The sequence below is a fragment of the Balaenoptera acutorostrata genome, chromosome 2, assembly GCF_949987535.1.
Source record: "Balaenoptera acutorostrata chromosome 2, mBalAcu1.1, whole genome shotgun sequence".
Classification (NCBI taxonomy): Eukaryota; Metazoa; Chordata; class Mammalia; order Artiodactyla; family Balaenopteridae; genus Balaenoptera; species Balaenoptera acutorostrata.
In genome coordinates, this window is record NC_080065.1 from 82,083,349 (window position 1) to 82,108,194 (window position 24,846).

Below are 24,846 nucleotides of genomic sequence, written 5' to 3' on the forward strand. Positions count from 1 at the left end.
CAAGAGAAAAGAAATGGAGGCTCAAGAGCTAACTAGGATCTAATCACGGCAGCATTTGACTGTTGAACCAAACACAGGTTGCAAACAGAGATGCACAGCAGGACAAGGCATGAAAACCAGTGTGTGAAGGAGGCCTGAAGACGGTAGGAACCAAGCTCATTATACTTCACTGGAGAACAACACTTGCGTGCCAGCGTGGCCCTTTAATGCACTAGGATCTAAACAAAACATCAGACAGGCCTTGAAAGAGGTCATGTGGACTTTAGGCTGTCAGTAGGCCTCGCACGGTCTCCATATGGGGAACTGCCTCTCTGTCTAAACAGGGGGAAACCATGGAAAGGTATGGAGCAGGGGGTGGCATGCTCAAGCAGTGGCTGAAATAATTAATCTGCTGGAAGGCATCGTACAAGAGGACTGCAAGGACACATCTTGAGAAGCAGCAAAACTTGTTTGAAGGCTGATGTGAGGAGTGATGAGAACCTGGACTGTTTTAATGACTGTGGGAAAAAATTTTTTTAAGCTGGATAAAAAGAGATTTAAAAAGGAAGAATCAAGAGAACTTGGTAACAAACTGGAGTGGAGCAGAATCAAAATAGCGATATAGTCGAATCATAGACAGTGGAGGAAGGCTCGAAGCAGATGAAGTTAAAGCAAAAGGCTCTGATCTGGGGACGAAGACATTGCTTGAGCTGTTAGCAGAACATCCACATGAAGACAGTCTATCAGCCTGTTGGAACTGCAGCAGCAGAAACCTGGAAGGAGAGATCAGGAGAGGGAAATGTGGGATGGGTGAGGGAAAATAAGAAATCTCTGCGCTTGAACATATTCTCCGAGGGAAAGAGTAAAGTGGGAAAAGAGCAGAGAACAGAGGTTTTATCTTTGTGGAAGGCCCGTATCCAGGATGGTGAGGAAAAGGAGGCCCAAGAAAGATGGAGAGACATCAAGGTGGGCAATAGCTCCTTTATGCCCAGGAGGCAGGAGGTTATAGACATAGGAAAGGGGTATATATCGTCTCTGTTAAAGGCCATAGAAGCTGGCTGGGAGTTACCTTTTCCAGGTGGATGGACAGAGGTCATATTTCACGGTAATATGAACACAGCACAGTGAGGAATTCAAGATCATGTCTTAAAATAACTCAGCATTAAAAAACAAAACAAAACAAAAAAACTAGGTTATGAAGGCTTCACCTGGGGACACGGGGGTGGGGAGGATAAAACAGCAGGAGTGGCAGTCACTGGGATCGCTGGAGTCCTACCTGGCCTTGCCAGGGTGTGACTTTTACTCTGAAGCTGCTTGTTAATTTCAGTTATGCAAAGTTCTGAATCATACCCTAATAGAAAGTGAAAGCAAAAAGAAATTCCCCTCCATTCAAATCTGCAACAGCCTGATTAAGGTAACACATCAACATTTCTCTTGATTTTGTCTTAAAATCATTATTTTTTCAGTGAGAATAATGACCTGAACTGAAGGTATAAAACTTCTGTCTTGAGGAGCTCTTGCAGCCTAAGGTGGGGATCTGGGGAAGGTGGGTGAATCTGGCACTACGGTATTGGAAAGTTTGTGCAGTGCAGTTAAGGATAGGATTTTATTTAAGAATCTGTTTAACTGACTCACTCTCTTTTGGAGATTCTCTTAGCTTTTCCCAAATGTTTGTTGCAGTTCTTATATCTTCAATCTCCGGATGTTTTGTTCAAAGCACTAAAGCACAGTATAATGGAAAACCCATTAGACAAAGGGTCAAAGAACTGTATTTTAGTCCCGAGTCTCCTTCAAACTTCCTATGTGATTTTGGGAGAGTCACTCACCCTCGGTTTCTTTATCTGGACCCTAAGGACTTGTACTAGCTGGCCTTTAAAGTTCTTATCAGTTCTAAAGTTAAAGACTACATGAGTAAATATCAAGGCCTTTTTCTCCTCTCTTACCAAAAAAATATAACTTCCTTTGGGTGTGTCTGCTACACGTGGGGGGCAAAGCGCCATAATTTAGGCCAGAGAATGTGAGTTATAGTAACCACAATAAAAATTTAATGTTAAACATTCATTACATGCTTCCTGCATGCTAGTTGCTGTGCTGTGCTATATTCTTCACATGAATTATTACACTTAATCCTCTCAATGTTAGTGTCAACCATTACCCTCTCTTATAGGCGAGGAAACTGATGCTCAAAAAATCAGAAAATTTGCCCAAGATCGTTCAGGTAAGTACGATGGAGCTAGAGTTGGGACACAGGCACTCTGATTCCCAAGCCCAGGACCTAACAAATCAGTAATTTCATTTTTCAAACCATCAGAAATTCAAGCTAATAGACCAATTATGGTTTGATATATCAGAGGCCCTTGGAACATTGGGATTTGGTAGCAATAATTTAATACTTGTCTAAAAAGAGGGGAGGAGTGTTGTTATTTAACCATTATTTTCTTCTTTTTCTTTGTTTCTTTAACAATATTTGTTTATCTGCGTTAATATTGCAAATTGGAAAATTGAAGTAACTGTTTAGACAATTAATTCAAAAGAATGTGTTAATGATAAAAAAGAAAAGGAAAGGAAACCATTCATGGGTTTAAGTTGAAGCAGGGAGAAGGTAAATAGAGGCAGGTGACAGGGTGGGTGTCAGAACTGAATACCTAAATTAACCACATATATTGTTTGTCCTTATTTTATGTTTTGTAGTGCTACCCTTCTAACAAGAAGAGATTGTCTTAGTTTTATTTACAGAGGCAGTGAGTTCAGTTTGATTTGTGTTTTCAAAGGTAGCCTGAGATGAGGAAGACCAAAGCAACTTTTAAAAATACTCTGTTTGAATATTATAAATGAAATTTTATTTCCATGGCTTTTGATATATTGGAAATAAACTGAGGGTAAACACTTAGCTTGACCAGCATCCTTTATACCAGCAACCATAGAATTGGGCCATTCAGCTAATGTTATTTATAGAAAGAGGTGAAGTTCAAGGCCATTGATAATAGTAATATCTGGTATCCAAAGAATATTGAGCATTCTTCATGACTTATTAAGACAAAATAGAGACACCTGTGCAGTTTACGTCCAGGTATCCAGACACACTCTTAAAATGATGTAACCAAATGTTAAAAATGCTCAACATGCAATGAATTTACACACCTACCTTCTGCCCATTGCACAGAATGCAGAGGGGATTCCATAGATGTAATTTTAAGGCAGAGTCCCTTCAATTGAGCTCTAAAAAAATTTTATTTATAATACCCAAATGATAACAATTTCTACTTTATTTTGTGGATATTTGGTCCAATTCACATATGCCCATCTATTTTTCAAGTTATATTTATAAATTGAAATCTTTTTCTTCATGCTATAAATGTTTTTTTAATTTTCTTTCTAGGTTAAGTCCATTTATTGAAACATATTGTTCAGATCCTGAGTGACATAACTGGAGCCAACACGGTGCTATGGAGAACTATGAGATTTAGCCTGGATATTAACTTGTCTTCTAGAGAATAGATTTAGTATTCCATTCTGCTGTAATGGCTAATTCACGCAGAAAACTAATATTTAATATTTACATAGGATTTTACTGCTCAGCAGTCATCCAAATATGTATTTGTTCTCAGTTCACAAGTTCATCTATTGATCCGTTCAATAAGGACCGTGGGGCTTTCCCAGTAGCCACCAACGGGGAAATATTTCCTTGGTGTGAGCTAAGGCTCCCCACCATGGTCATTCCCCTCCACTATGACCTTTTTGTCCACCCAAATCTCACCTCCCTGGACTTTGTTGCATCTGAGAAGATCGAAGTCTTGGTTCGAGATGCCACCCAATTCATCATCTTGCACAGTAAAGATCTTGAAATCATGAATGCTACTCTTCAGTCAGAGGAAGATTTGAGATACAGGAAACCAGGGGAAAAGCTAACTGTTTTGAGTTATCCTGCTCATGAACAAATTGCACTGCTGGTTCCAGAGAAACTTATGGCTGACCTGAGATATTCTGTGGCTATTGACTTCCAGGCCAAGCTAGCTGATGGTTTTGAAGGCTTTTATAAAAGCACATACAGAACTCTTGGTGGTGAAACAAGGTAAGATGTAGCTCCAGTTGTTTACAGTCTTTTGTGATACTTTCCTTATGGGTTATGTCTCTTTGCCAGGAGCATGCTTCAGTAGTCATTTATGAAAAGCCCCAAAAACTGTGGGGAAACTCAAAAGGAGAAGCTCTGCCATTCCTAAAGGAAATCACAATAAAGATGGGAACACAGGATGCAGAGGCATAAGTGGCTAGAGAGAGAATAACCAGGAGGAAAGGCCAATATATGACTATGACAAGACTGACATGTTTATCTCCTAGGGGAAAGGATGGTCAGTGCAGAGAGAGCTGAAATATGGAAGGCTTCTCAAAGGAGGTTAGACTTGATCTGAGACCAAAAGGAAATGTATGTAAGATTTGGGTTGGGAGAGAGGAAATGAGAGCATGTACATTGCCCAGGAAACAGCATGACAAATCCAGAAGGCAGAAACAAGTCAGTTTGGAGAACTGAGAAATATGGTCTATTTGATCAGCTCATGTTTATTGAGCCCATGCTATGTGCCAGGCACCGTTCTAGGCACTGAATGTATAGTGGTGAGATATAGACTAGGGATTGGGAATAATTTAGCTGAGTGGTCAGGGAAGTTCTTGGTGAGGAGGAAGTGCATTTAAACTGAGACCTGAACTTTCATGAGGACATCTAAGGGCACAGTGTTCCCAGCAAAGGCATCAGCAAGTGCAAAGTCTGTAAGGCGGGAATGATTGAGAGACGAAGGACAATGAGAGAGGGAGAGAAGTAGAGTAGAGAGGGGTCAGATCATGTAGAGAGAGACTTAGAGCCTCTTGTTTTAGGCTTTTACTCAGGGGCCATGGGAAGTCATTGGAAAGTTCTGATGTGATGTATGCTTTATAAAGATCAAGTATATGTTGATGGTACATTATAGAGAGGAAAAAGTAGAAGCAGATTAGTCTTTTAGGAGGTCATTGCAATTGTTCAGGCCAGAAAGGATGTTGGCTTGGGCCAGGCTAGTGGTGCTGCTTATGGAGTGAAGTGATTGAACTTGGTGTTTGTTTTCAAGTGTAAAACAGACAGAATTTGCTGACATTGACTATGTAAGGCAAGAGAAAGAGAGGAACCAAGGATGCTTCATAGAGGGGATGATTTGGCTGTCCAGGGCCAGGGTCCATCTCAGAGGGGAGAGGAGCCTGGTCTCAGTGCTCTCCTACATTTTATCAGTTGCATTCAATTGCCAGTTTGAGAAACCCCAAATACAATGGCTTTGCCACACACTTGTTTTTCTCATGCAGCAAGAAATCCAGAAGTAGGGCATCCCAGGTTTGCTACAGTGTTTACCAATATTATCCAAGACCCAGGCTCCTCGTATCTTTCTGCTCAGCCATCCTTGGCATATGACTTTCCTCCTAATACAAAATGATTTCTGCACTTCTAGGCATCAAGTCCACATTCCAGGCAGGAAAAGGGGGAAATGGGGGAGAGAAAAATGCAAAAAGAAACATTCCAGCTGAGTCTGACTCCTTTTACCAAGCTTTCTCACCCAATGACTTCAACTAGGCCAGAACGAGTCATGTGCCCACCAAGTTGCAAGAGAATCTAGAGAAGTGATTTTTTCATCAGACACATTGCCTTCCTGAACAAAATCAGGATTCTACTGGAACTGAAGAAGGAGAGTGGATATTGGTAGGCGACTTTAGCCCCGCAGTGTCTGCTGCCTACCTCCCCTTCCCCACTTCAGGTGCTCACTGCCCTCTGCAGCTCACATGCCCACCCCACAGCCCCCAGCAGTCCGCTGAGGACCGCCCTTCCCCAGGCCCACCTCCCCTTCCCTTGGGGATGCTTCCCCTCGTTGCAGCCTCAATTCTCAGAGGCCTGTTCTCAGGTCCAGCACAGTATTGGATAGGAAACCTCAACTTCTCGCTGAGGTACCATGTGACCAGTGATGGTTTATTTCATTTTTTTCAAGTGACAAAACCTCCACCTAAAAGAAATACATTTTAAGGATATAATTTGGGGAGATGAGGGAGACCAGAGGGGGGATTTTTTTAGAGTAGAAGCTTGGAAAGTAACATGCCTCCCATAGTTAACTGCAGGCTATTTCTGACTCCTCTTACGATTAATTAGTCAGCCCTCTTCATACTCAGTCACCTAGTAGGTCTTAGCATGTAGGATGATTTGCAGGACAGTGTCAACAGAATTTTATTACCTCTCTCTCTTTTTTTCATACACACACACACACAATACACACCCACACGCATAGACATACAACTTAACTTAAAATACAAAAATAATTCAGTCAACAATAATTCTTTGAGAAGCAGGAAGTCACTACTTTGCATGCAGCACTAAAATTGTGTAAATAGCAAAAAAGATCTTAAAGTTTTGGCTTTTCCATTGTAAGACTTACTATAATCAAAATTTCACATTAGTAAAAATTATTCCAGGTACTTGGGATTCCTTTACTTTTGTAGGACCTGTTACTGAATCCAAGTAACACCGAGGCCCCAACCAAATCATTTGGCTCCCCAGTCTCACTTTTCCAGTCTTTATTACAGAAATACAGTAGACTGAGGCAGAATTATCGTGACAGGCCCTCTTTTTCCTCCTCCTGGCCCTTCTCACCCTTTATCTGTCCCTTGAGCTTTTCTATTCTGCTCTCCTTCTTCAATCAAAATATGCTGTCCAGAGTTGCTGCTTAATTAAATCTTTAAAGCCCAAAGACTAAATCTGTAATTATACCATTTCAAGCATTATCAAGGTGATGGGGTATAGAGATTTGTCAAGAGTATCTATCTACCTGTTATAGTCTGAAGGCTGGACCTGCTTTGCCGGCAAGCAGAGAGAGCTAGACGTGTCTGGGGGGAAGCTTGGGTCCCCCAGGAAGACCCTTAGCCACTGACGATACAGAATATGAAAGCCCAGCTCCTTGCCTCCAGTAGGGGAAAACTTGAAGGTGTAGTTTCCACTCCAGAGCTCCCCAGGGATGAAGCTGAAGCTGGCACCTGGCCTGACTTCTTCCTCTTCCCTGTCCTGCTTCCCTCCCTCCTTTACCTGTTTCTCTTGGCAGCATGTTCTTATAAATCAGGATCTGCTTCCTGGGAACACAACCTAAGGCATCACTCATCTCACAGGTATTCAAATGTCTGATTGGGGCCCACTCAGGTTTAGTGATGACACTAAACTATTAATTTCCTAGTCAATTTTGAAGTCAAATTGGACATGACTATCTCAGCAAATTTACTAGCTCAGGGTCCTGGTAAGGTCACTCAAATTCTCTGAGCCTCAATATCCTTCTCTGCTATGAGTATGAAGGTGATCATGTAAATAGAGTGCCCAGCACCATGCATTAGTCATGATTGGCAGCTACTAAACAAAATTTTACCCTCATTTTCTTCAAAAATAGATTCTGGATTCTCTAAGGTTATAGTTTGAGAAATCAAACATATCACCTCCAGATTTGATAAGCTGTGTCCTGAAGGTACAAATTCATTTCTTTCTTTCTTTCTTTCTTTTTTTGTTTTAATTTCACTTGTGTATTCTTTCTGGAATGTACTTCTTTTCACAGAACAATTGCAGTAACGGATTTTGAGCCAACCCAGGCACGAATGGCTTTCCCTTGCTTTGATGAACCACTGTTCAAAGCCAACTTTTCAATCAAGATAAGAAGAGAGAGCAGACACATTGCCCTATCCAACATGCCAAAGGTATTTGCCAATTTTAGAAACTTTGGGGAATTGTTCTCAAAATGAACTTTGGTCTTTGTTTTGTTGTGTTTTAATATTTTTTTTGTTTTCAGGACTTAAGCCATTAATTTGTTTTTGATCCATCTACATATTACATTACCCCAATCCATCTAGATTTTAACATCATTCTGTTTGAGCATTGTTTCACAAGAAGCTTTATTTTTTAAATAAAGTGATTTATATTTTACTAGTGTTTATATGGAAGCAGAGTTCTTTTAAATCAGTGTTACTTGGCTAGCGATGACATTCAGAATCACCCAGAACAGCACTTCTCAAACTTTAATTTTCAGATGAGTTGTCTGAGGATCTTGTTAAAATTCAGATTCTGATTCAGTCATTCTTAAGGTAAAGCTCAAAATTCTGACTTTCTAACAAGCTCCCAGGTGATACCACTGCTGCTGGTCCAGAGACCACATTTGGAGTGGTAAGGATCTAGAGAAGCTTGCCTGGGCCCCATCCTGGAAATTCTGATCTAGTAGTCTGTGATATAACGTCGAAATTTTTTTTTTAAGTTCCACGAGTAGTGCTTAAAATTATTTATGAAAATCATATATCATAGTTATAAACTTTTTTAATTGAGAGAGACCTCTGAACACTTTTATTTGAGTCATATTTATTTATTTATTTTTTTTTTTGAGTCATATTTATACTCAGAATGCAGAGACTCTGAATGACACAGTAGACACTGAGCCTCATTTGATATTTCCTCACTAATGATATGCTTGCCTTTTGAGCTGTTGAACGAAATATAAAATATTTCCCCATTGCCACTTAGAAAGTAGGATAAAAATAGAGGCTCTCCTGGCAGTGCTTCAGCAGGATGAGCTCAGAAAGCAGCCAGATCATCATAACCCAGCCAGTGACTCCACCCTATTTTCCTCTCTGCCCTCCACGGTGACTGTCCTCTATGGATGAAGGGGGGAAATGAGCCCATAAGCTAGAAGCTGAATTTCCCCCAGATTTCTGTTTCATGCTAGAAAAGTGTTTGCTTTGAAATACTTGCAGAGCAGATCAAGGGGAAAAGTGACAACTCCACATGACATATATCCCACAGTTTTCCATGATCATACAGACAGCAATTTAATTTGCCTATTCATTTTCAGGTAAAAAGGATTTGCTACTTAGCTCCAAGTCTTCTTTCTATGAACCGAATGTTCATTTAAGGGTAGTTCAGTCTCTTTCCTGGCAGCTTTTTATTAACAGAATTCTTCACATGAATAATCATGGAGGATAAAGTAAAAATACAGTTAGTAATGCCTTTTAATTAAAATGTAATGCAAACATAAATTGTCAGTTCGTTATATTAGAATTTCAGTTTTCTATCTTTAGAAACCTTCAGTAACTTCTCATATTTAGGAAAAATAAGTGAAAACTTTGAAAATATTTCATATAATCCTTGAACTTTGTATTGCCTCAGTTGACTGGGCCAGTTCTCTGGATCATGCCTTTTTCAGCAAATATTGGCTTAAGTTTCTGCTTCTCATTGACATGCCCAACCCAGGCTTTCATGGTGATCCAAAAAAAGGAGAATGGAAGTAATGCTACAATCATACTCTTTGGATAATAACTGCAGTGCTTAAGATGGGTTACGGACTGGTGAGAAGAAGCAACACATACTAAGTTCTCAATTTGTTTAGTTAAGAATGTAGGAATACAAGTTAAGAACACTAGGAAGTGAGGTGGTCAGCCAAGCACTAGTAGAGGCAGCATATATTCTGGGCATGTCTTTGTCCCCTTCATTCCTTAAGGGAACACACACCTGCTGGTGACACTTGCTGTGCAAGTAGAATCCTGCCAAAATTGAGAAGACAGCTAAATCCTTCTCTAGCAACAAGTGTTTTATACTTAGAGCTTACATCACCATCCTGGAAGGACTTACACTAACAGCCCAAATACTTCCATTTAAGGCAATGTTGATCAACATGGGTCACTCCAGGTTCCCGAACAAAACTCAGCCTCCGTGGACTATGTCTTCATCTGGGGGGGAGGGGAGAAATCAGAGGGAATGCCCACCTGTCTCCTGTCTCTGCCACCAGCTATCCAGTGTCACAGACTCGTTTCCCCACAGTTCCACAACCTTTCCCCTTCCTCCCCTCACCCATCTACACACTTGACTAAAGGGTCTTGCTGCTGAGTTTGGTCAGAGGACCACAGTCATAACGTCCCCTCCCCAGCTCCTACCATAACCCTCTCATCTGCTAGGAGTATGTACCCATAGAACTCTGGTTGAATCAGACCCCTAAAAAAGATTATTGTTGGACAAAATTAACTTGCTGGACAGAGGTAAAACTTACAGCCCTATGCATGCTGCCACCTTTCCTAGAGTATTTGGTCAGTGTTTCCTGCTTTATTGAAACTTAGGAATTGAGTTTTTGATAGAATTCTGTAAAATCAAATTCTGTAGAATTTAATAGCACACACATTTGTCATTGACGTAGGCAAGGCAGTTTATGATAATACTTCAAGCTATTTTTTCTCGCCAAAGCAAACTGCAATCTTATACAAACACATAAAATATGCTCAATAGTCCATGGTTAGCACTGCCACAAACCAGATGCCTTAAAAGGAGGTTGGAGAGGGTGAGGGACAAGCCAGTCTAAGAATTGTTTTCAATTTGAAGAAAGTAGTATTTTCAGATGACTGGATCTGTGTCCATTCAGAATTTAGGGGCATCATACCGTGGTGAAGACCATCTCTGGGACAAGCTATCCAGGGCAAATAAAGATAGAATTCAGTAATTACTCAGTGAATTTGATGGATGCGGCTGACCAGTCTATAGGCTTAAAACTCTTTACTTCCTCAGTAGATAGGCAGAAGCTCAAATCACTAATGATCTCCTTGGCCTGACCGCTTTCATTGCTGAATCAATGGAGTGAAGATAAAATAAGACTATGACTCAAGCTGTCACACAGCGAGTGAAAGAATGAGCAATGGCTTTAGAGTCACACGATCACATATACATCTTGGTCCTGCTGTGGAACTAGCCGTGTGATCTTGGGCAATTCAGTTAACATTTCTGAGACTGTTTCTTCACCTGTGAAATAACACCTACCTCATACACAAATAATAGGAGAATTAAAAGATAATGCAAAACATCTAGCACAGTTTTGCTTCCCATTTCCTTCTGCAACAGAGATTTATTTATTATATAACAAAGGGAAAGGGACTCTTCTCTGGCATTTTTGCTTAGAAGTACAAATCTTGAACTGATGCCAGTATTGGAGATTATTGCATCTCAAGAAAGCAGAAGCATCTAAGATATTTTTATGCTTTCAAGCAACAAAATAGATATCATTTTGACATCCCAAAAGTAGTACATTGTGTCTTCGAGGAAGTCTAGAGATAATAGAAATAGAGGGAGGTGAAGACACAGAATGTTGTGAAGGGTCCACTGATCTCCTATAAGGGCATCACATGTCCTTCGGAACATCAAGCTTTCCCCTAGCTTACGTAGCCTACGTCGTAGGCATTCTTGTAAAATACTCCAGTTTTCAAATACTGATTCTTTCGCTTCCTGTAGGTTAAGACAATTGAACTTGAAGGAGGCCTCTTGGAAGATCATTTTGAAACTACTGTAAAAATGAGTACGTACCTTGTAGCCTACATAGTTTGTGATTTCAACTCTGTGAGTGGCACAGCCTCGTCAGGGGTCAAGGTGAGTTTGGGTTCTCATTTCATACACAGTGCAGAATAATGTCCTGAAGGCAATGAGCTTTTCTTTATTTTAAGGTTATTTTCCTTATTATCAAAGTATCATGCTTATTTACAAAAATAGAGATAGATAAAAAATAAAATAAGTTACCCACAATCCCATCACCAAGATATAATTACTGGTAATATTTGTGTCAGCCTTCCAAGTATTTTTTATCAGTCTGTCAGTATATGAGTGTATATAGTAACAGTATATACTGTATATAACTATATATACTTTTTACAAAATCTTATATGATTGTTTTAGCTCACCATAATATGCCATAAAAATTAAATGCCATTAAATATTTCTATAATATTAATAATTAATAGTATTGTACTCTACTACATAGAGGTACCATAAGGATTTTTTAATCAGCATCTTATTCTAGGACACTTACATTGTTTCCAATTGTTTTCTATAACTTTATTTCCTCAGTGAAAGGAGGTCTTCATAATTTTTAGAGCGTTCATTGTTTACAAAAATTTACAGTACCCAATAATTATAAAGTTTTGTGACTATCAGTGAAGATATGAAAAATAAAAAAGAACTCCTTACCCTGAGGAACCAAGTTATAGACATAAAAACATATTCAAAGAAACATAAAATAATGCTTATGAAAAATAGCAATAAAATGGCTATTACAATTTCCATACATATTATACCTTTGGATATGTAGATACATGTTATCAGCAATGTGTCTACATACATCTCTGCACATACATATATGTGCAGAGACATAGATGTGTGAGAGGTCAGATGGCACTTTACTTCAGAGGACAGGGTCCTGTCAGCTTCCTTGGATTCACATCCCAGCTCTACAGTTTTCTATACGGGGGGCTTGAAGCAAGTTACTTAATCTCCATGTGTTTCCATTGCTTCATCTGTAAAATGAAGACAATAGCACCTATTTCATGAGGTGATTGAGAGCATTAAATTAGATTTTACATGGGTGCATTTAGCACAGTGCCTGGTACGCCACTGTGGTCACTAACATATCCTTCTTATAAAATTTCTGAGGAACTTCAGTTAACTCAGAGCACGAAAGCAGATTATGAAATGAGAGCAACACTGTACTTGAAACCCAAGAAGATTGGAATCTAACTTTATTTCTTCCACTTAATAGCTAATAGTTTGCAGGGAGTCAATGAACATATCTGGGCATTTTTGAGTTTAAAGAAAACACAACATGGTGAGATGAATTGGGAGATTGGGATTGACATATATACACTAATATGCATAAAATAGATAACTAATAAGAACCTGCTGTATAAAAATAAATTAATTTAATTTAATTTTTTAAAAACCCCAATAATCAAAAAAAAAAAAGAAAAGAAAAGAAAACACGACAGAGGGTGGTTCCAATAAGTTCATGAAGGCTTTCCACCTCATAGAATTATGTTTCATTTGAATTGTGTTGGTGGTCATAATTTTGGAAGGTTTATTCTCAAGTGCTAGAGTACATTATAGTGATGAACTGAAGTGGGCTTTCATGAGGTGATGGGTTTATATAGCTTAAAACGTACAGATTAGCACCTAGGGAATGTACTGTAACAGAAAATAAAGGGTTGTTTATAATTTTCAAGAGTGATTCTTGCTTTAATACTTTACAGAGCATCTTATCCCCTGTTGACAACATGTTTAACGGTATCTCAATAATTTCTTGAAAAATGCAGTATGCCTTTGTTTGGGTGGGGGCTGTTAGGAATGGAGTTGTGCAAAGGAGCTGTCCTTCAAAGACCACTTCTTCCCACCAACTTCCCCAGGTGTCCATCCATGCAGCCCCAGACAAATGGAGTCAAACACATTACGCTTTGGAAGCATCACTGAAGCTGCTGGACTTTTACGAAAATTACTTTGATATCCACTATCCACTCGCAAAACTGGGTAGGTTCAAATTCCACATCATCATCTTTATTTTTAGAACATACTTTGATTTCGTCCCTCTTAGTATGTGATTTCAATGAGCACTGAAGATGTTCAGTTAGCCCAGAAAGCAATAATTTGTACCTCAGAGATGGTCCTAGAGTGTAGAAAATAAAGTATTATGAGAAGCCCAAGTACTGTGGTTCATTTCTCTATTCTTTTATAAGGTTTAATATCAAAATATCTGCATTTTATATTAGATTTAAATGGATGAATTTTCTGGAGCATATATTTTCTTCTATAGCATATTTGTACAAGACTAGCAATCTTTTATAAAAGTTGCCGAAGGTTTATGTAAATAGCTGAAAATTGTCCCTCCATCTGTTATCTACTGTGTGTCTGAGGCTGGAAGATAAGACTGTGGCACAGACTTAAAAAAAAAAAAGATTTGGAGGAAATAGATCATTTGAATGTAGTAGTCGTAGATCTTTATATAGGAAATACACACAGTCTATCTTGGTTGGTTTTAATTTTCTATCTTAAAAAATAAAAATTGTGATTTTTATGTTGCAGAATATATAAAAACCATGACTTAAATTTTATAACTTATATAGATTAATTTTTAGAGTTTCTGACAATGACAAAACATTGTTTTTTCTTTGGGACTTTAGAACACACACCTTATCATGTCCTTCCTCCACTTTCCTGCCCAACCTCCATACAGTTTTAGAGAGTTAAAAGGGACCATCAGAAGACATCTCCAGGGGGTTGTCGCTACAGTTCCTGAGTCTCACTGTATTATTATAGCGCAGGTTCTATACACCTTTTAGTACGGATATACTAAATCAGTTTACCCACAGTCCACTGCTGTCCTCTGTCAAAAATCAAGGAAAGATCAAATAACAGCTATCAACAATCTTAAGTTGCTCTTGAAAAATGCACCCTTGAAGATCATATGAAGTGAATGTATTTAAAATAAAACTAACTGAAAGGAAACATGCAGCTTAGGAAAAAATAAAACAGATATAAGCATTTCTAATGGCTTTGGGAAATAATATAACGAATATAAAATCATCAATGCAATTTAGAAAAGGAGTCATTCCCACATTTGAAGTGCTAATGAATACTAATCTTTACTAGTGCTAGTTTACTTTTTGATTGCATTATAAATATTTGATTTTATCCACTAGAATTAACCAAAGCTAATTCCAGATATTGTAATTGCAAGCCAAGTGACTTGATTTATTTCAAACTTTTAAAAAATTACCTTTCTTTTCAACCAAAAAGCAGTATTTTTTCCAATATGGCCTGGCAGAATAAACAGAAAGAAGTCCAAGATTAAATATTAGCCAGAAGTTTTCTAATCTACATGAAGTCATTGGCAGAGGGTATATATATATATATATATATATATATATATATATATATATACTCACACACAGATATGATATAAATTATGTTATATCTGAGTTGCTTAAACATGATTAAATTTCACTTTTTTTCCCTAAGACTTTGTCAAGAAGTAGAGAAAATATCAATGTTGAAAAGGAAGTTGAGGTCAGAAAGAAGTGATGCCTACAGCTTTTTTCCTCTACTGCCTTAGAAGGACACTTACAGGCTGTATGCTCTAGAAATACTGATTGAAATATTGACTATAGAGATGCTCCTAAAAGGTGTTCCCCTGAAATTAAAATCCCCTTCTTTTCTTTTTTGTAGAAGTGAGTTCATCATATGTTTTGTTGAATTCCAGACATATTAGAAATTATTTGATAACTCATATTTTCAAAGTTTTTCTGTAGTACTAATATAAAATACAATAGGAGAGTTTTAAAATGAATTTTTTTCTCAGCAGTAATGCACTCAAAGTATTTTCATAGTTTAGTTTTAGGAAAAAGTGGTTAAATGTCAATAGGTTACTTCACCTACAACCAAAACTTTACTGATAGACTTTATTCTGCTTGATAATGGTTACTGATTATTTTCAGCAACTACAAGACACCATATCAATGTTAAGACACTCTTGATGTTTTCAGAAAATCTGCTTATATATACTGAATGGATCATAACATATTTGAGGAGGAAGCAAATCCCACTTCTGGTGTGGAAGCCATAATGATCAAGTGTGGTTGTTCTTATTTCTTAGATCTAGTTGCCATTCCTGACTTTGAAAGTGGAGCCATGGAAAATTGGGGCCTTGTCACATGTAGAGAGACGTCACTGCTCTTTGATCCCAAGACCTCTTCTACTTCTGATAAACTGTGGGTCACCAAAGTCATAGCTCATGAACTAGCACACCAGGTACCTGGCACTCATGACATTCTCTTAGCATCCGTTCAAAAGAGCATTATGCAGACCACCACCAATATTCCTGAATCAACGTAAAATCATGTCATTTTACTTCTAGAGGGGACCTTAGGGATTATCAAGCCAAACATAATATGTCAAGTAGAAGAATGTTCAATCTCTAGAAAATGGGTCTCGTACAGGAATTTTATCACAAAAGAAGTGGCCACTATATCCTCTAAAACCTTTCAAGGCAAAGCCTCCAAATGTCTTTTAGTAAAGAAAAGTGAAGACCATGCAGATACATAAAGCACAGAATTAGAAACCCTACAAATAGAGGTTTCTATTCAAAATATTTCCCTTTATACCCTCTAATACGGTGGCATTCCAATCTCGGGCAAAATCAATCTCCTTTCAATTGGAATCTGTGATTATTCAGCCATAATGAAGTATTTTCAAGTCCATGGGCCGCTGACCCTGGACACATTATGTAACTCTCTAAACTTCAGTGTCCTCGTCTATAAAATTAAGTGCATAATAGCTCCTGCTTCTTGAAACTGTTGTGAGGATTACAGATAAGTGTCTATGTCTGTCATGTAGTAGGTACTCAGTAAGTGTTAGTTATTAATGATGGTGACAATGACCACCACTGCTACCATTTCTTACAGAATAAGATTTCCAAGGCCCATCTATCAACCCTGTATTACATACAAATATGAAACAGTAAAACTAGCTCTACAGCTATCAGAGACTTTTTCCACTCTATTTCATTTCTGAAAATTCCCCATTATGCAGTGAATTATTAAAGGCACTGGAAATTCTCTTTTACCATGTAGGCAAATATCATTCCATTGTAGAAGCTGGTAAAATCCTTTATTTTTAAATGTTTAACTTTATCCTTTATCATGACCATAATAATAATAAGGGGGGGTTGTTTGTTTTTGTTTGTTTTTTTTTTAAGCAACAAACTAAGAACCCAGTTACATAAGAGCCACGCTCAGCGCTGTATTTTGAGAACATATGAGCAGCTTCCTCTGGTTTAGCATCTCCGCTCTGGCCCATCTTAGGGGTTTTGATCATTAGTCTCTGGAAGCTCTAAAGCACTTAACTGAGTCTGGGTATTCCTAATTTTCTACCCAGTGTTCATAGGGAAATAATCAGAGAGCTCTACTTTTGAGGCTCCATCCTCCCTTAAGGCCTTCCTTTAATAGCTTCTCCTTTATGGGGACGCAGTGTTCAGGGCTGAAGCAGCAGGCCCCACTGGCCTTGACTATTTTGTTTCCCCATTAATCTCCATATGACTATGTCACTCCTCTGTGTAAAACCCTGGCAAAGACTCTCAATGCCTGGGTGAGTCAAGGATCCATAGCGTGGCAAACAAGGCCCCGAGGACCCGGCTCGCCTCCACCTCTCCAGCCTCATCTCTGAACGACACCTTTAGCTTTAGCCATCCCAGACTACCTGCCATTACCTGAACAGGTGAGGTTGTATCATTCCTCTGTGCTTTTGCTCCTGCTACCTGATCTGCTTAGAGCACACCCCACTTCCAATATTCCTGAGGACCACTTGCAAGACTAAGGAAATGAATCGTTTCCCAGTTATTCTACACACTCTCCCAGCAAAACTGATTTTTTCCTTCTGGAATCTCCTCTGTCCCTTGTACAGACATAGATCATCGTGCCAATAATGCTTGGTTGCATGTATATGTCTACCAGTTGACCTCCACCATTTGTATTGAGGCAGTGGCTATCTGACATACATCTTTGTTTTTCTAACATATGGTATAGAGCCAGGAACATAGTAGAGTCTCGATAGATATTTATTGAGTGAATGAATAAACTACTTTTACTGACGGGTGAAATGACCATAACCAGCTTGTACTTCTTGTGTTCATCACTTCTCAAACTGAGGAAACACCCGCTGTCCCTTCTCACAGAACCCCCTCAGAAGATTGGAGCCCACTTGCAATATGATCTGAGGGCTGTAAGAAAAGGTATAGAGCTTGAACTGCTTCTAGAAGCTACAGATCTAGTGATTTGTGTTCTGTAACTGTAACAAGGCTCTTCTGAATCTTAGAATCTTATTGTTTAAGCTTCCAGTCTTTCTGGAGACTGCAATCCTAAAATAGATAAACCGGACACACACTAATATGACAAAGGCCAAATAGATAAAATATAATAATACATAAAAATAATAATATTTAAAATGTGTTACAGATTAAATATAGGTCAAGGGTAAATTTCTATTTAGATTATCTTTTTGCATCCTTTTAATTTTATTTATATATATATTTAAAATCTCAGACTTTTATTCACCTTAGTGGCCAAGTTAATCCCTAGAAGTAAATTGGGGCAGAGGACAACAAGTAAATTTGGTCATCACTAATATTGTGTAACAATCTGAAAGTCCTAAATGAATTCTTATCCTTTTAAGTACCTGCTACTTAATATAAAAAGGTGACTTCACCAAAAATATTTTGGCTTACATTTCCCCTTAGACCATCACCATAAGTCAATGACAAGATGAGATTATACTTATTGTGCAAAATGTACCCTATGAAATGTCTCATTTTCTTCCTTAATATTAAATCTAATATCTAGGAAATATAGCGAGGATATAATGGAAGTTGGGGAGTTGGAGACAATATGAACACAAAAGAAAGGGAAGTGAAGGAAGCAAAAATGTGGAGAGAGGCGAAGGCAGGGAAATCAGTAGAAGGGGGCTGTGCGGAGTGAAAAGGATAGCAAAGATAGAAAAGAGGCCTCAGCTACTAAAAGAAAGAAGTTACCGCCCATTATATTTTTTGCTATAGTTAATAATTTTTTAGATTTGTTTACCTTCTAATAACATTGAGTTTTTTCCTCCTAGTGGTTTGGCAACCTGGTTACAATGGAATGGTGGAATGATATTTGGCTCAATGAGGGTTTTGCAACATACATGGAACTTATCTCTGTTAACGTCACATATCCAGAGTTACAATTTGTAAGTCACAATTTTGTATGTCATACTGTATGCCCTAAGGAATCATTAATTTACTACTAAAATTTTTAGAGAATGCCAAAGAGAACATAGCATTGAGTCTTTTAATCTATGGTGTTTTGTTTTGTGTAAACAGGTTGTATTAGTTTGCTAGGGCTGCCATGACAAAATTCCACAGACTGGGTGGCTTAAACAACAGAAATTTATTTTCTCACGTTTCTGGAGGCTAGAACTCTGAGGTCAAGGTGTCGGCAGGTTTGGTTTCTTCTGAAGCCTCTCTCCTTGGCTTACAGATGACCGCCTTCTCACTGTGTCCTCACATGGTCTTTTCTCTGTGCTCACCCATCTCTGGTGTCTGAGATTTTAAATTTCCTCTTCTTACACCAGTCAGAATGGATTGTGGCCCACCCTAATGGCCTCATTTTAATTCAGTCCCCTCTTTTTTAAGGCACTATCTCCAAATACAATCTGGAGGCTAAGGCCTCAGCATATGAATGGGGTGGGAGACACATAACACAGATGATAGAACTGGATGAGACACTGGAGGTTTTAGAGAACAGTCAACATAAATCCCTCACCCTAAAGTTTGTGGATAGAGAATGAAAATAGCACAAATATACAGCTGTGTATGTGGGGTGAGAGGAAAGTATCACTGTCCGTATACAATGATATAGGACAAGACAATGCCCATGGCTATAGATCCTGTGCAGAGTTCTTGACATGTAACCTGAATTGAGCATGACTGGGGGCACACTGCTCCAGAATTTCCAAAGGGTTAGTTAATTTCCCCAAAATGTGTGAAAAGATTTCTTCAAACATGTCTTCTTTAATAGACACAAGAGGGTCCCAACAGCACATATCAAGGTAGTTAGTAATGGATAATTAGCTCTTTGAGGTAGACATTTGGTCCAGTACAATTACAGACAGACATGGATTCAAAGTCAGTGTCTTCTTACTTGCTATGTGCTAAATCTGTGGTTTAATCCCAAAGCTTCATACATTCTCACTTGTAAAATGTATATAATGCATCTCCCTTGCAGGGTGTTGAAAGGATTGCAGATGATGGTTGTAAGATCCTGGCACATGGCACGTGTTCACTAAATGGGAAACAGTTTTATTTTTGTATCGAAGGGCTTGGCTCATGGTAAACATTCAGGCAGTATCTGAGGGAATGTCGAATTTATACCTTTACAAAATAGAGAATTGGTGAAAGGGGAATATATAAGGGGAAAGAAACACCTTGTAAGGTGTTTCTACTTCTGAGAATATCTTATAAAACCTATCGTGTTTCCTATTGCTTTGAGAATGTCAAATGGAAATTGAAAAAAACTTTCTCTCCTGTTTAGGATGACGATTTTCTGAACATGTGTTTTGAAGTAATTAAAAGAGATTCATTAAATTCATCCCGTCCTATCTCCAATCAAGCAGAAACTTCTACTCAAATAAAGGAAATGTTTGATGCTCTTTCCTATGAAAAGGTAGTAAATGCTGTGGATTAGTGGAAGCTTTGCTTTGGGGAGAAATATAATGAGGCCAGTACATCAACAGTTTAAGTTGTTAGTGCCAGGTTATTGCTACCTGTTTCACTTTTTATTTTATTTGCTGTTCATTTATCAGACGTTACACGTGTTCCATAAAATGTAAGCTTCCTTTAAAAACATATGCTACCTTTTCCTTTATCTTCTTTTTCTTTGCTTTTGTTTGTATTTTAGGGAGCTTGTATTTTGAATATGCTCAAGGATTTTCTGAGTGAGGAGAAATTCAAGAAAGGAATTATTCACTACTTAAAGAAGTTCAGCTATAGAAATGCTAAGAATGATGATTTGTGGAGCAGTTTGTCAAATGTAAGTCCTCTGTTAAGTTACAGTAGACTGCTGTTAAGCCTAAAAAGTGACAAGCTAATTATGAAGGTTTATAAAGAGTTACATTGTCAGGCAACAAATGTTTATTTCACTTGCCACACTGCCAAGGGTAAGCAGGCAGCACCTCTTTTTTTCCTCTGGCACCTTACTAGACCAAGATGCCACACTAGTTTAGCCCCAAGGGTTCAATATTTGACCATTGGTTTCCCTTTTATGGTTGAGCCTACACTTTTGTCTTTTTTCCCAAATCTTTCATGACTTTGTAATTCCTTCATGTAACACCTGATCTTCTCTTCCCAAATTTAAGGTTGAACTCTACTTGCTCAAATGTATTTCCCAACCTGTATTCTCTGTTGAGTGAGACACACCTCCTCCCTCATAGGAAGAAATCCTGTTCAATCCCTGTCATCATGCCTCTGTTTCTAGTGCTCTTGCTACCTGAAGTGCTCTCTCTTCTTTCCAACAATTCAGGTGCTGTCCATCTTTTGAGATCTAGCTGAGATTTCATCTCCTCCTTATAGACGGCTCCAGCCCTCATTGGTTTGCCTTTCTGCTGAATGCCTAGAAGTGCACTTATGAATCTGTTCCATCCAGTGACATTCTCTTTTATTGGTTTCCATTGGTTCAATAATAACAATGATAATAATAAACAAAATTTGCTTAAGAGAAAGAATCATGTCAGGCCCTTAGCATTCTATTGACCCTATAATCAGTTAATGATTGATTAAAGAACATATGGTCTCTTTGTCATTGGGATTCATGTAGTATAGTAGGTAAGACAGAGAAAACATGCAGTCAACTCAGATGATTCTAATCATTATTAAAATATTCTTAGATTTTCAAATACAAGGACAATACTTTGTTATAGAAGTAATGAACTGGCAGAGCTTGTGCCTGCAGGTAGAAGAACCCTAAGTCATTGTACATAGAAGAGGTCCTCTCTCCTTTATAAGCACGTATGTCCCAGGGGCAGTAATAATATTGTTCAATAATTGTATAGCACTTCACAGTTCAAAAAGAAACTTCATGTGCATTATCTCATTTGATTTTTCTGTGCTCTTATTAAGTCTGGACCCTCAAGGTTTAACTTATGTGTGAGTTTGTGGTCAAAGAGACAAATGTAATTAAAATTTTTTTCAAAGTAGCTCAAATCTTTTACCCCCATTTCTTGAAAACCCTAAAGGGGATCAAATTACACCATCCTTTGTAATACTTATAAAGATGCTCCTTATCCATTTTCATCACCTCTTGCAGCTGATCCAGATGCTCTTTCTCCACAATTCTCCCTCAGGTTGTCAACAACAAGCCTTACATTGCTTTTCTCTCCCCTCTCCTTCTCCCTCTCCTTTGCTATGATGTGTACTTGTGTATGTGTCTCTGTGTGTAGACATCAACCAAGCTTTTTTCAGCAAGGAAGAATCTGTCTTTGGTGTGGGCAGTGGGTGTAAAGGGGATTAAAGGAGATATTTGGGCAATAATTACAGGATTCTTTTAGGTTAACTGTGAGCACTCTTATGTTAATTTTTGTCACTTCATGCTTATAACCATCTCGAGAAGGTAAGGTAGGCATTCTTACCCCATTTTTACAGATGGGAAAACTAATGCTAAGGGAGAGATTTGCTCAAGATCATATACCAAGTGAATGATGGAGTCATTACTTAAAATCTGTCTTCTGACTCTAAGTCCAGTATTCATTCTTTCAATTACATCACAGCTTCTTCCTAGTTATCAGGGAAGTCTCCCATCCACACTTCCCCTAAAGGTCCTAAATTCTGGTTGACCCCCTTCTGATGCCAAATGAAACTGTGGGCAACTTACCTGGTGGCTCAGTGGTTAAGAATCCGCCTGCCAGTGCAGGGGACACGGGTTACAGCCCTGGTCTGGGAAGATCCCACGTGCCACGGAGCAACTAAGCCCGTGCGCCACAACTACTGAGCCTGCGCTCTAGAACCCGCGAGCGACAACTACTGAAGCCCAGAGTAGCCCCCACTCGCTGCAACTAGAGAAAGCCTGTGCACAGCAAAAAAGACCCAACACAGCCAAAAAAAGAAAAAAAAGGAGACTGTGGTAGGAAAACGATAAATTCCTGAGAATACCTAACTCAGCATAGTGTCAAACATCAGTTATACATATAAAACAAAAAGAGTAAATTTTGTGTATTCTGTAATGAATTGCTATGCTTATTACCATGTTTAGATGAATTAAATTTTCATAGATCTATGCTAATAAATGTCTGCATTCATGTCTAATATGCATATTCAGCCAACTATCAGTGCCCAAAATGGCAATGCTCTTTTACTCTTTTTTAGGATTGTTTAGAAAGTGATTCTGCATCTGGTGGATTTTGTTATTCCGATTCCAAGACAACAAGCAGCACAGTAAGTAGAAAGAGACTTGTAGAGTAGAAGAGATTTGGCTCACCACCTGGCCCAAAGTGAGTGCGTGAAGTCGCCCAACTGTCCCTTTAAATAACTGGAGAGAAATAGAGACTCCACAGTTTTCCTTGAAACAAAGCTGCCTGAAGAAGGAATGCTCAGGCCATTTAGGGGAGTGACGCTGTTACTACTATATTTTTGTTGTTATAATTCGGCTTTCCCACAACCCCGCTGCTAGCTAAAAATATCTCAGCTCAAAATTCTTCTGAGTGGTTACTGCTGCACTGGCATCCTCTAGGCTCTGAAAAATGCCAAGCCAAATCTGTTAGGTTTGGAAATAGAGTGAACGGCTTTCTTGAGGCCCTGTCTTCTTGTTTACTTCTGGGAAGTTATTGGAGCATTTGAGGAGAGAGAAAAGAAAGTCATCATGGAAAAAAGAAAAGGCAAACTTTTTAAAAAGCATTGTGGTAATCCCATCCATTATAGTTTCTAAAGGGAGATTCAGCATCACTCAGCGATCAGCAATACATACTAGAAGCTAAACAGCTAGAGGTTTTGTTCTCCATTCCATATACCTCTATTGATATAATATTGTTCTATTGGAATTTTTAAAAAGCTTCCCTAAAGAGAGACATCTCTTCTTAAGCCACTTCTCTGGATTCTGTCGTTAATAAAATGGAGAGTGTTTTTTTGTTTTTTTTGTTTTTTTTCTGTTTTGAAAGGGAGCAGGAGGGAGGCTTCAGTCTCAAGCCCTTCCTCTTGACCTTTCCTGCCCTGTGTTAACCCTCAAGCTCCCACACACGTCCCTGCTTCAGGTAATTTGCAGAGCAGCCCTGGGCGGGGTGGGGAGGGGCAGCCCCTGGTCTAGTTTCCACATCGCTCCCCTGGGAGATTGCAGCCAGAGTCCCCTCTTCCGGTCCAACCCATGTTTCCAGCGTCCAAGGAGGTCGAAGTTTCTCATCTCTCTCTGGCTTCTCTCCTCTGTCTTGAGTTACCAAAGTCACTTGTCATTTCAGCTGGCCTTCCTGCGGGAAAATGTGGAGGTGAAGCAGATGATGGCTACCTGGACTCTGCAGAAAGGAATCCCCCTCGTGGTGGTTAATCGAGAAGGGCGTTCGCTCAGACTGCAGCAGGAGCGCTTCCTGAACGGGGTGTTCAAAGAGGACCCTGGATGGGGGGCCCTGCAGGAAAGGTGACTGCTTTCCTTCTGTCAGTCTAGTTTACCTCATCTCAGTTTGTTCGTGATCGCATCAGCTTTCTCTCAGCTTCTCTGGCAATTTTATGGGGTGCTATTTCTACACAGGACTCGAAGGCCTAAACTAGCCTTGATATCAGCCCAGACTGCGTTGTTGAGCGGCACATTCTTAGTAATCCTGGGGCCACCTTTAGAACCTCAGTTCTGCTGCAGAAGGTCGTCGGTAATATTTCCAATATAATATACCCTGACTGTATACTAGACTTCTGGGCCCTAATAAATTGTGTGACTGGCCCATACCTAGGAAGTGTTATGACAGCTATACACCTTATCAGAAAAGACATTCCTTATTTGATAACTTAGATGCTAAGACCTTCCACTCTCTTTTGTTTTGCAGTAAGAGACTATAAATGTAATGTCTTAAAACATGATGTTCTTGGTAATAATAAAAGCAAATCCAATTACCCACACTGCCATCTTTCTTGAGAAAACTTGTTAAAGGCTTTACTAAAATCAAGATATACAACACTGTGCACCTTCCTCTGATCTATTAGCCCTATCAATAAGATGAATGAGGTTAAATTGAAATGAAATAATCCAAGTGAATCCGTGCTAGCTCTTTTGATTATTATTTTTTCCCAAGGATCTAGCTGTCTAATAACAGTTCTAGAATTTTTCTGAGAATCAGAAGCAAATTCAAAGCCTTTAACACATAGGATATACTGTTTTCCGTTTTTGTTTCATCAGATGTCTATTTCCATCCAACAGCAACTCTTATGCCATTTATCTTCCATTCCTGTGTATGTCTTTCTGAAGTCTGAACTTCAGAGAGCTTAAACA

At 38.8% G+C, this 24,846-nt stretch overlaps 1 protein-coding gene across 2 annotated transcripts in view; it reads left to right on the plus strand.

Annotated features, from left to right (window-relative positions):
• The first annotated feature begins 1,349 nt into the window (after positions 1 to 1,349).
• The window catches only part of ERAP2 (endoplasmic reticulum aminopeptidase 2), a 38,408-nt gene continuing 14,911 nt past the window's right edge, over positions 1,350 to 24,846 (plus strand). For both annotated transcript variants that reach the window (XR_009007299.1, XM_007197481.2), the window contains exons 1-12: positions 1,350 to 1,393; positions 2,147 to 2,197; positions 3,359 to 4,051; positions 7,578 to 7,716; positions 11,276 to 11,410; positions 13,213 to 13,333; positions 15,456 to 15,610; positions 18,464 to 18,577; positions 19,921 to 20,052; positions 20,287 to 20,418; positions 22,746 to 22,814; positions 23,828 to 24,003. Coding sequence is in view for 1 of the 2 variants with exons in the window: in XM_007197481.2 (XP_007197543.2) it covers positions 3,501 to 4,051; positions 7,578 to 7,716; positions 11,276 to 11,410; positions 13,213 to 13,333; positions 15,456 to 15,610; positions 18,464 to 18,577; positions 19,921 to 20,052; positions 20,287 to 20,418; positions 22,746 to 22,814; positions 23,828 to 24,003 (1,724 nt within the window). In the remaining variant the exon portion in view is untranslated. The remainder of the gene's footprint in view (positions 1,394 to 2,146; positions 2,198 to 3,358; positions 4,052 to 7,577; positions 7,717 to 11,275; positions 11,411 to 13,212; positions 13,334 to 15,455; positions 15,611 to 18,463; positions 18,578 to 19,920; positions 20,053 to 20,286; positions 20,419 to 22,745; positions 22,815 to 23,827; positions 24,004 to 24,846) is intronic.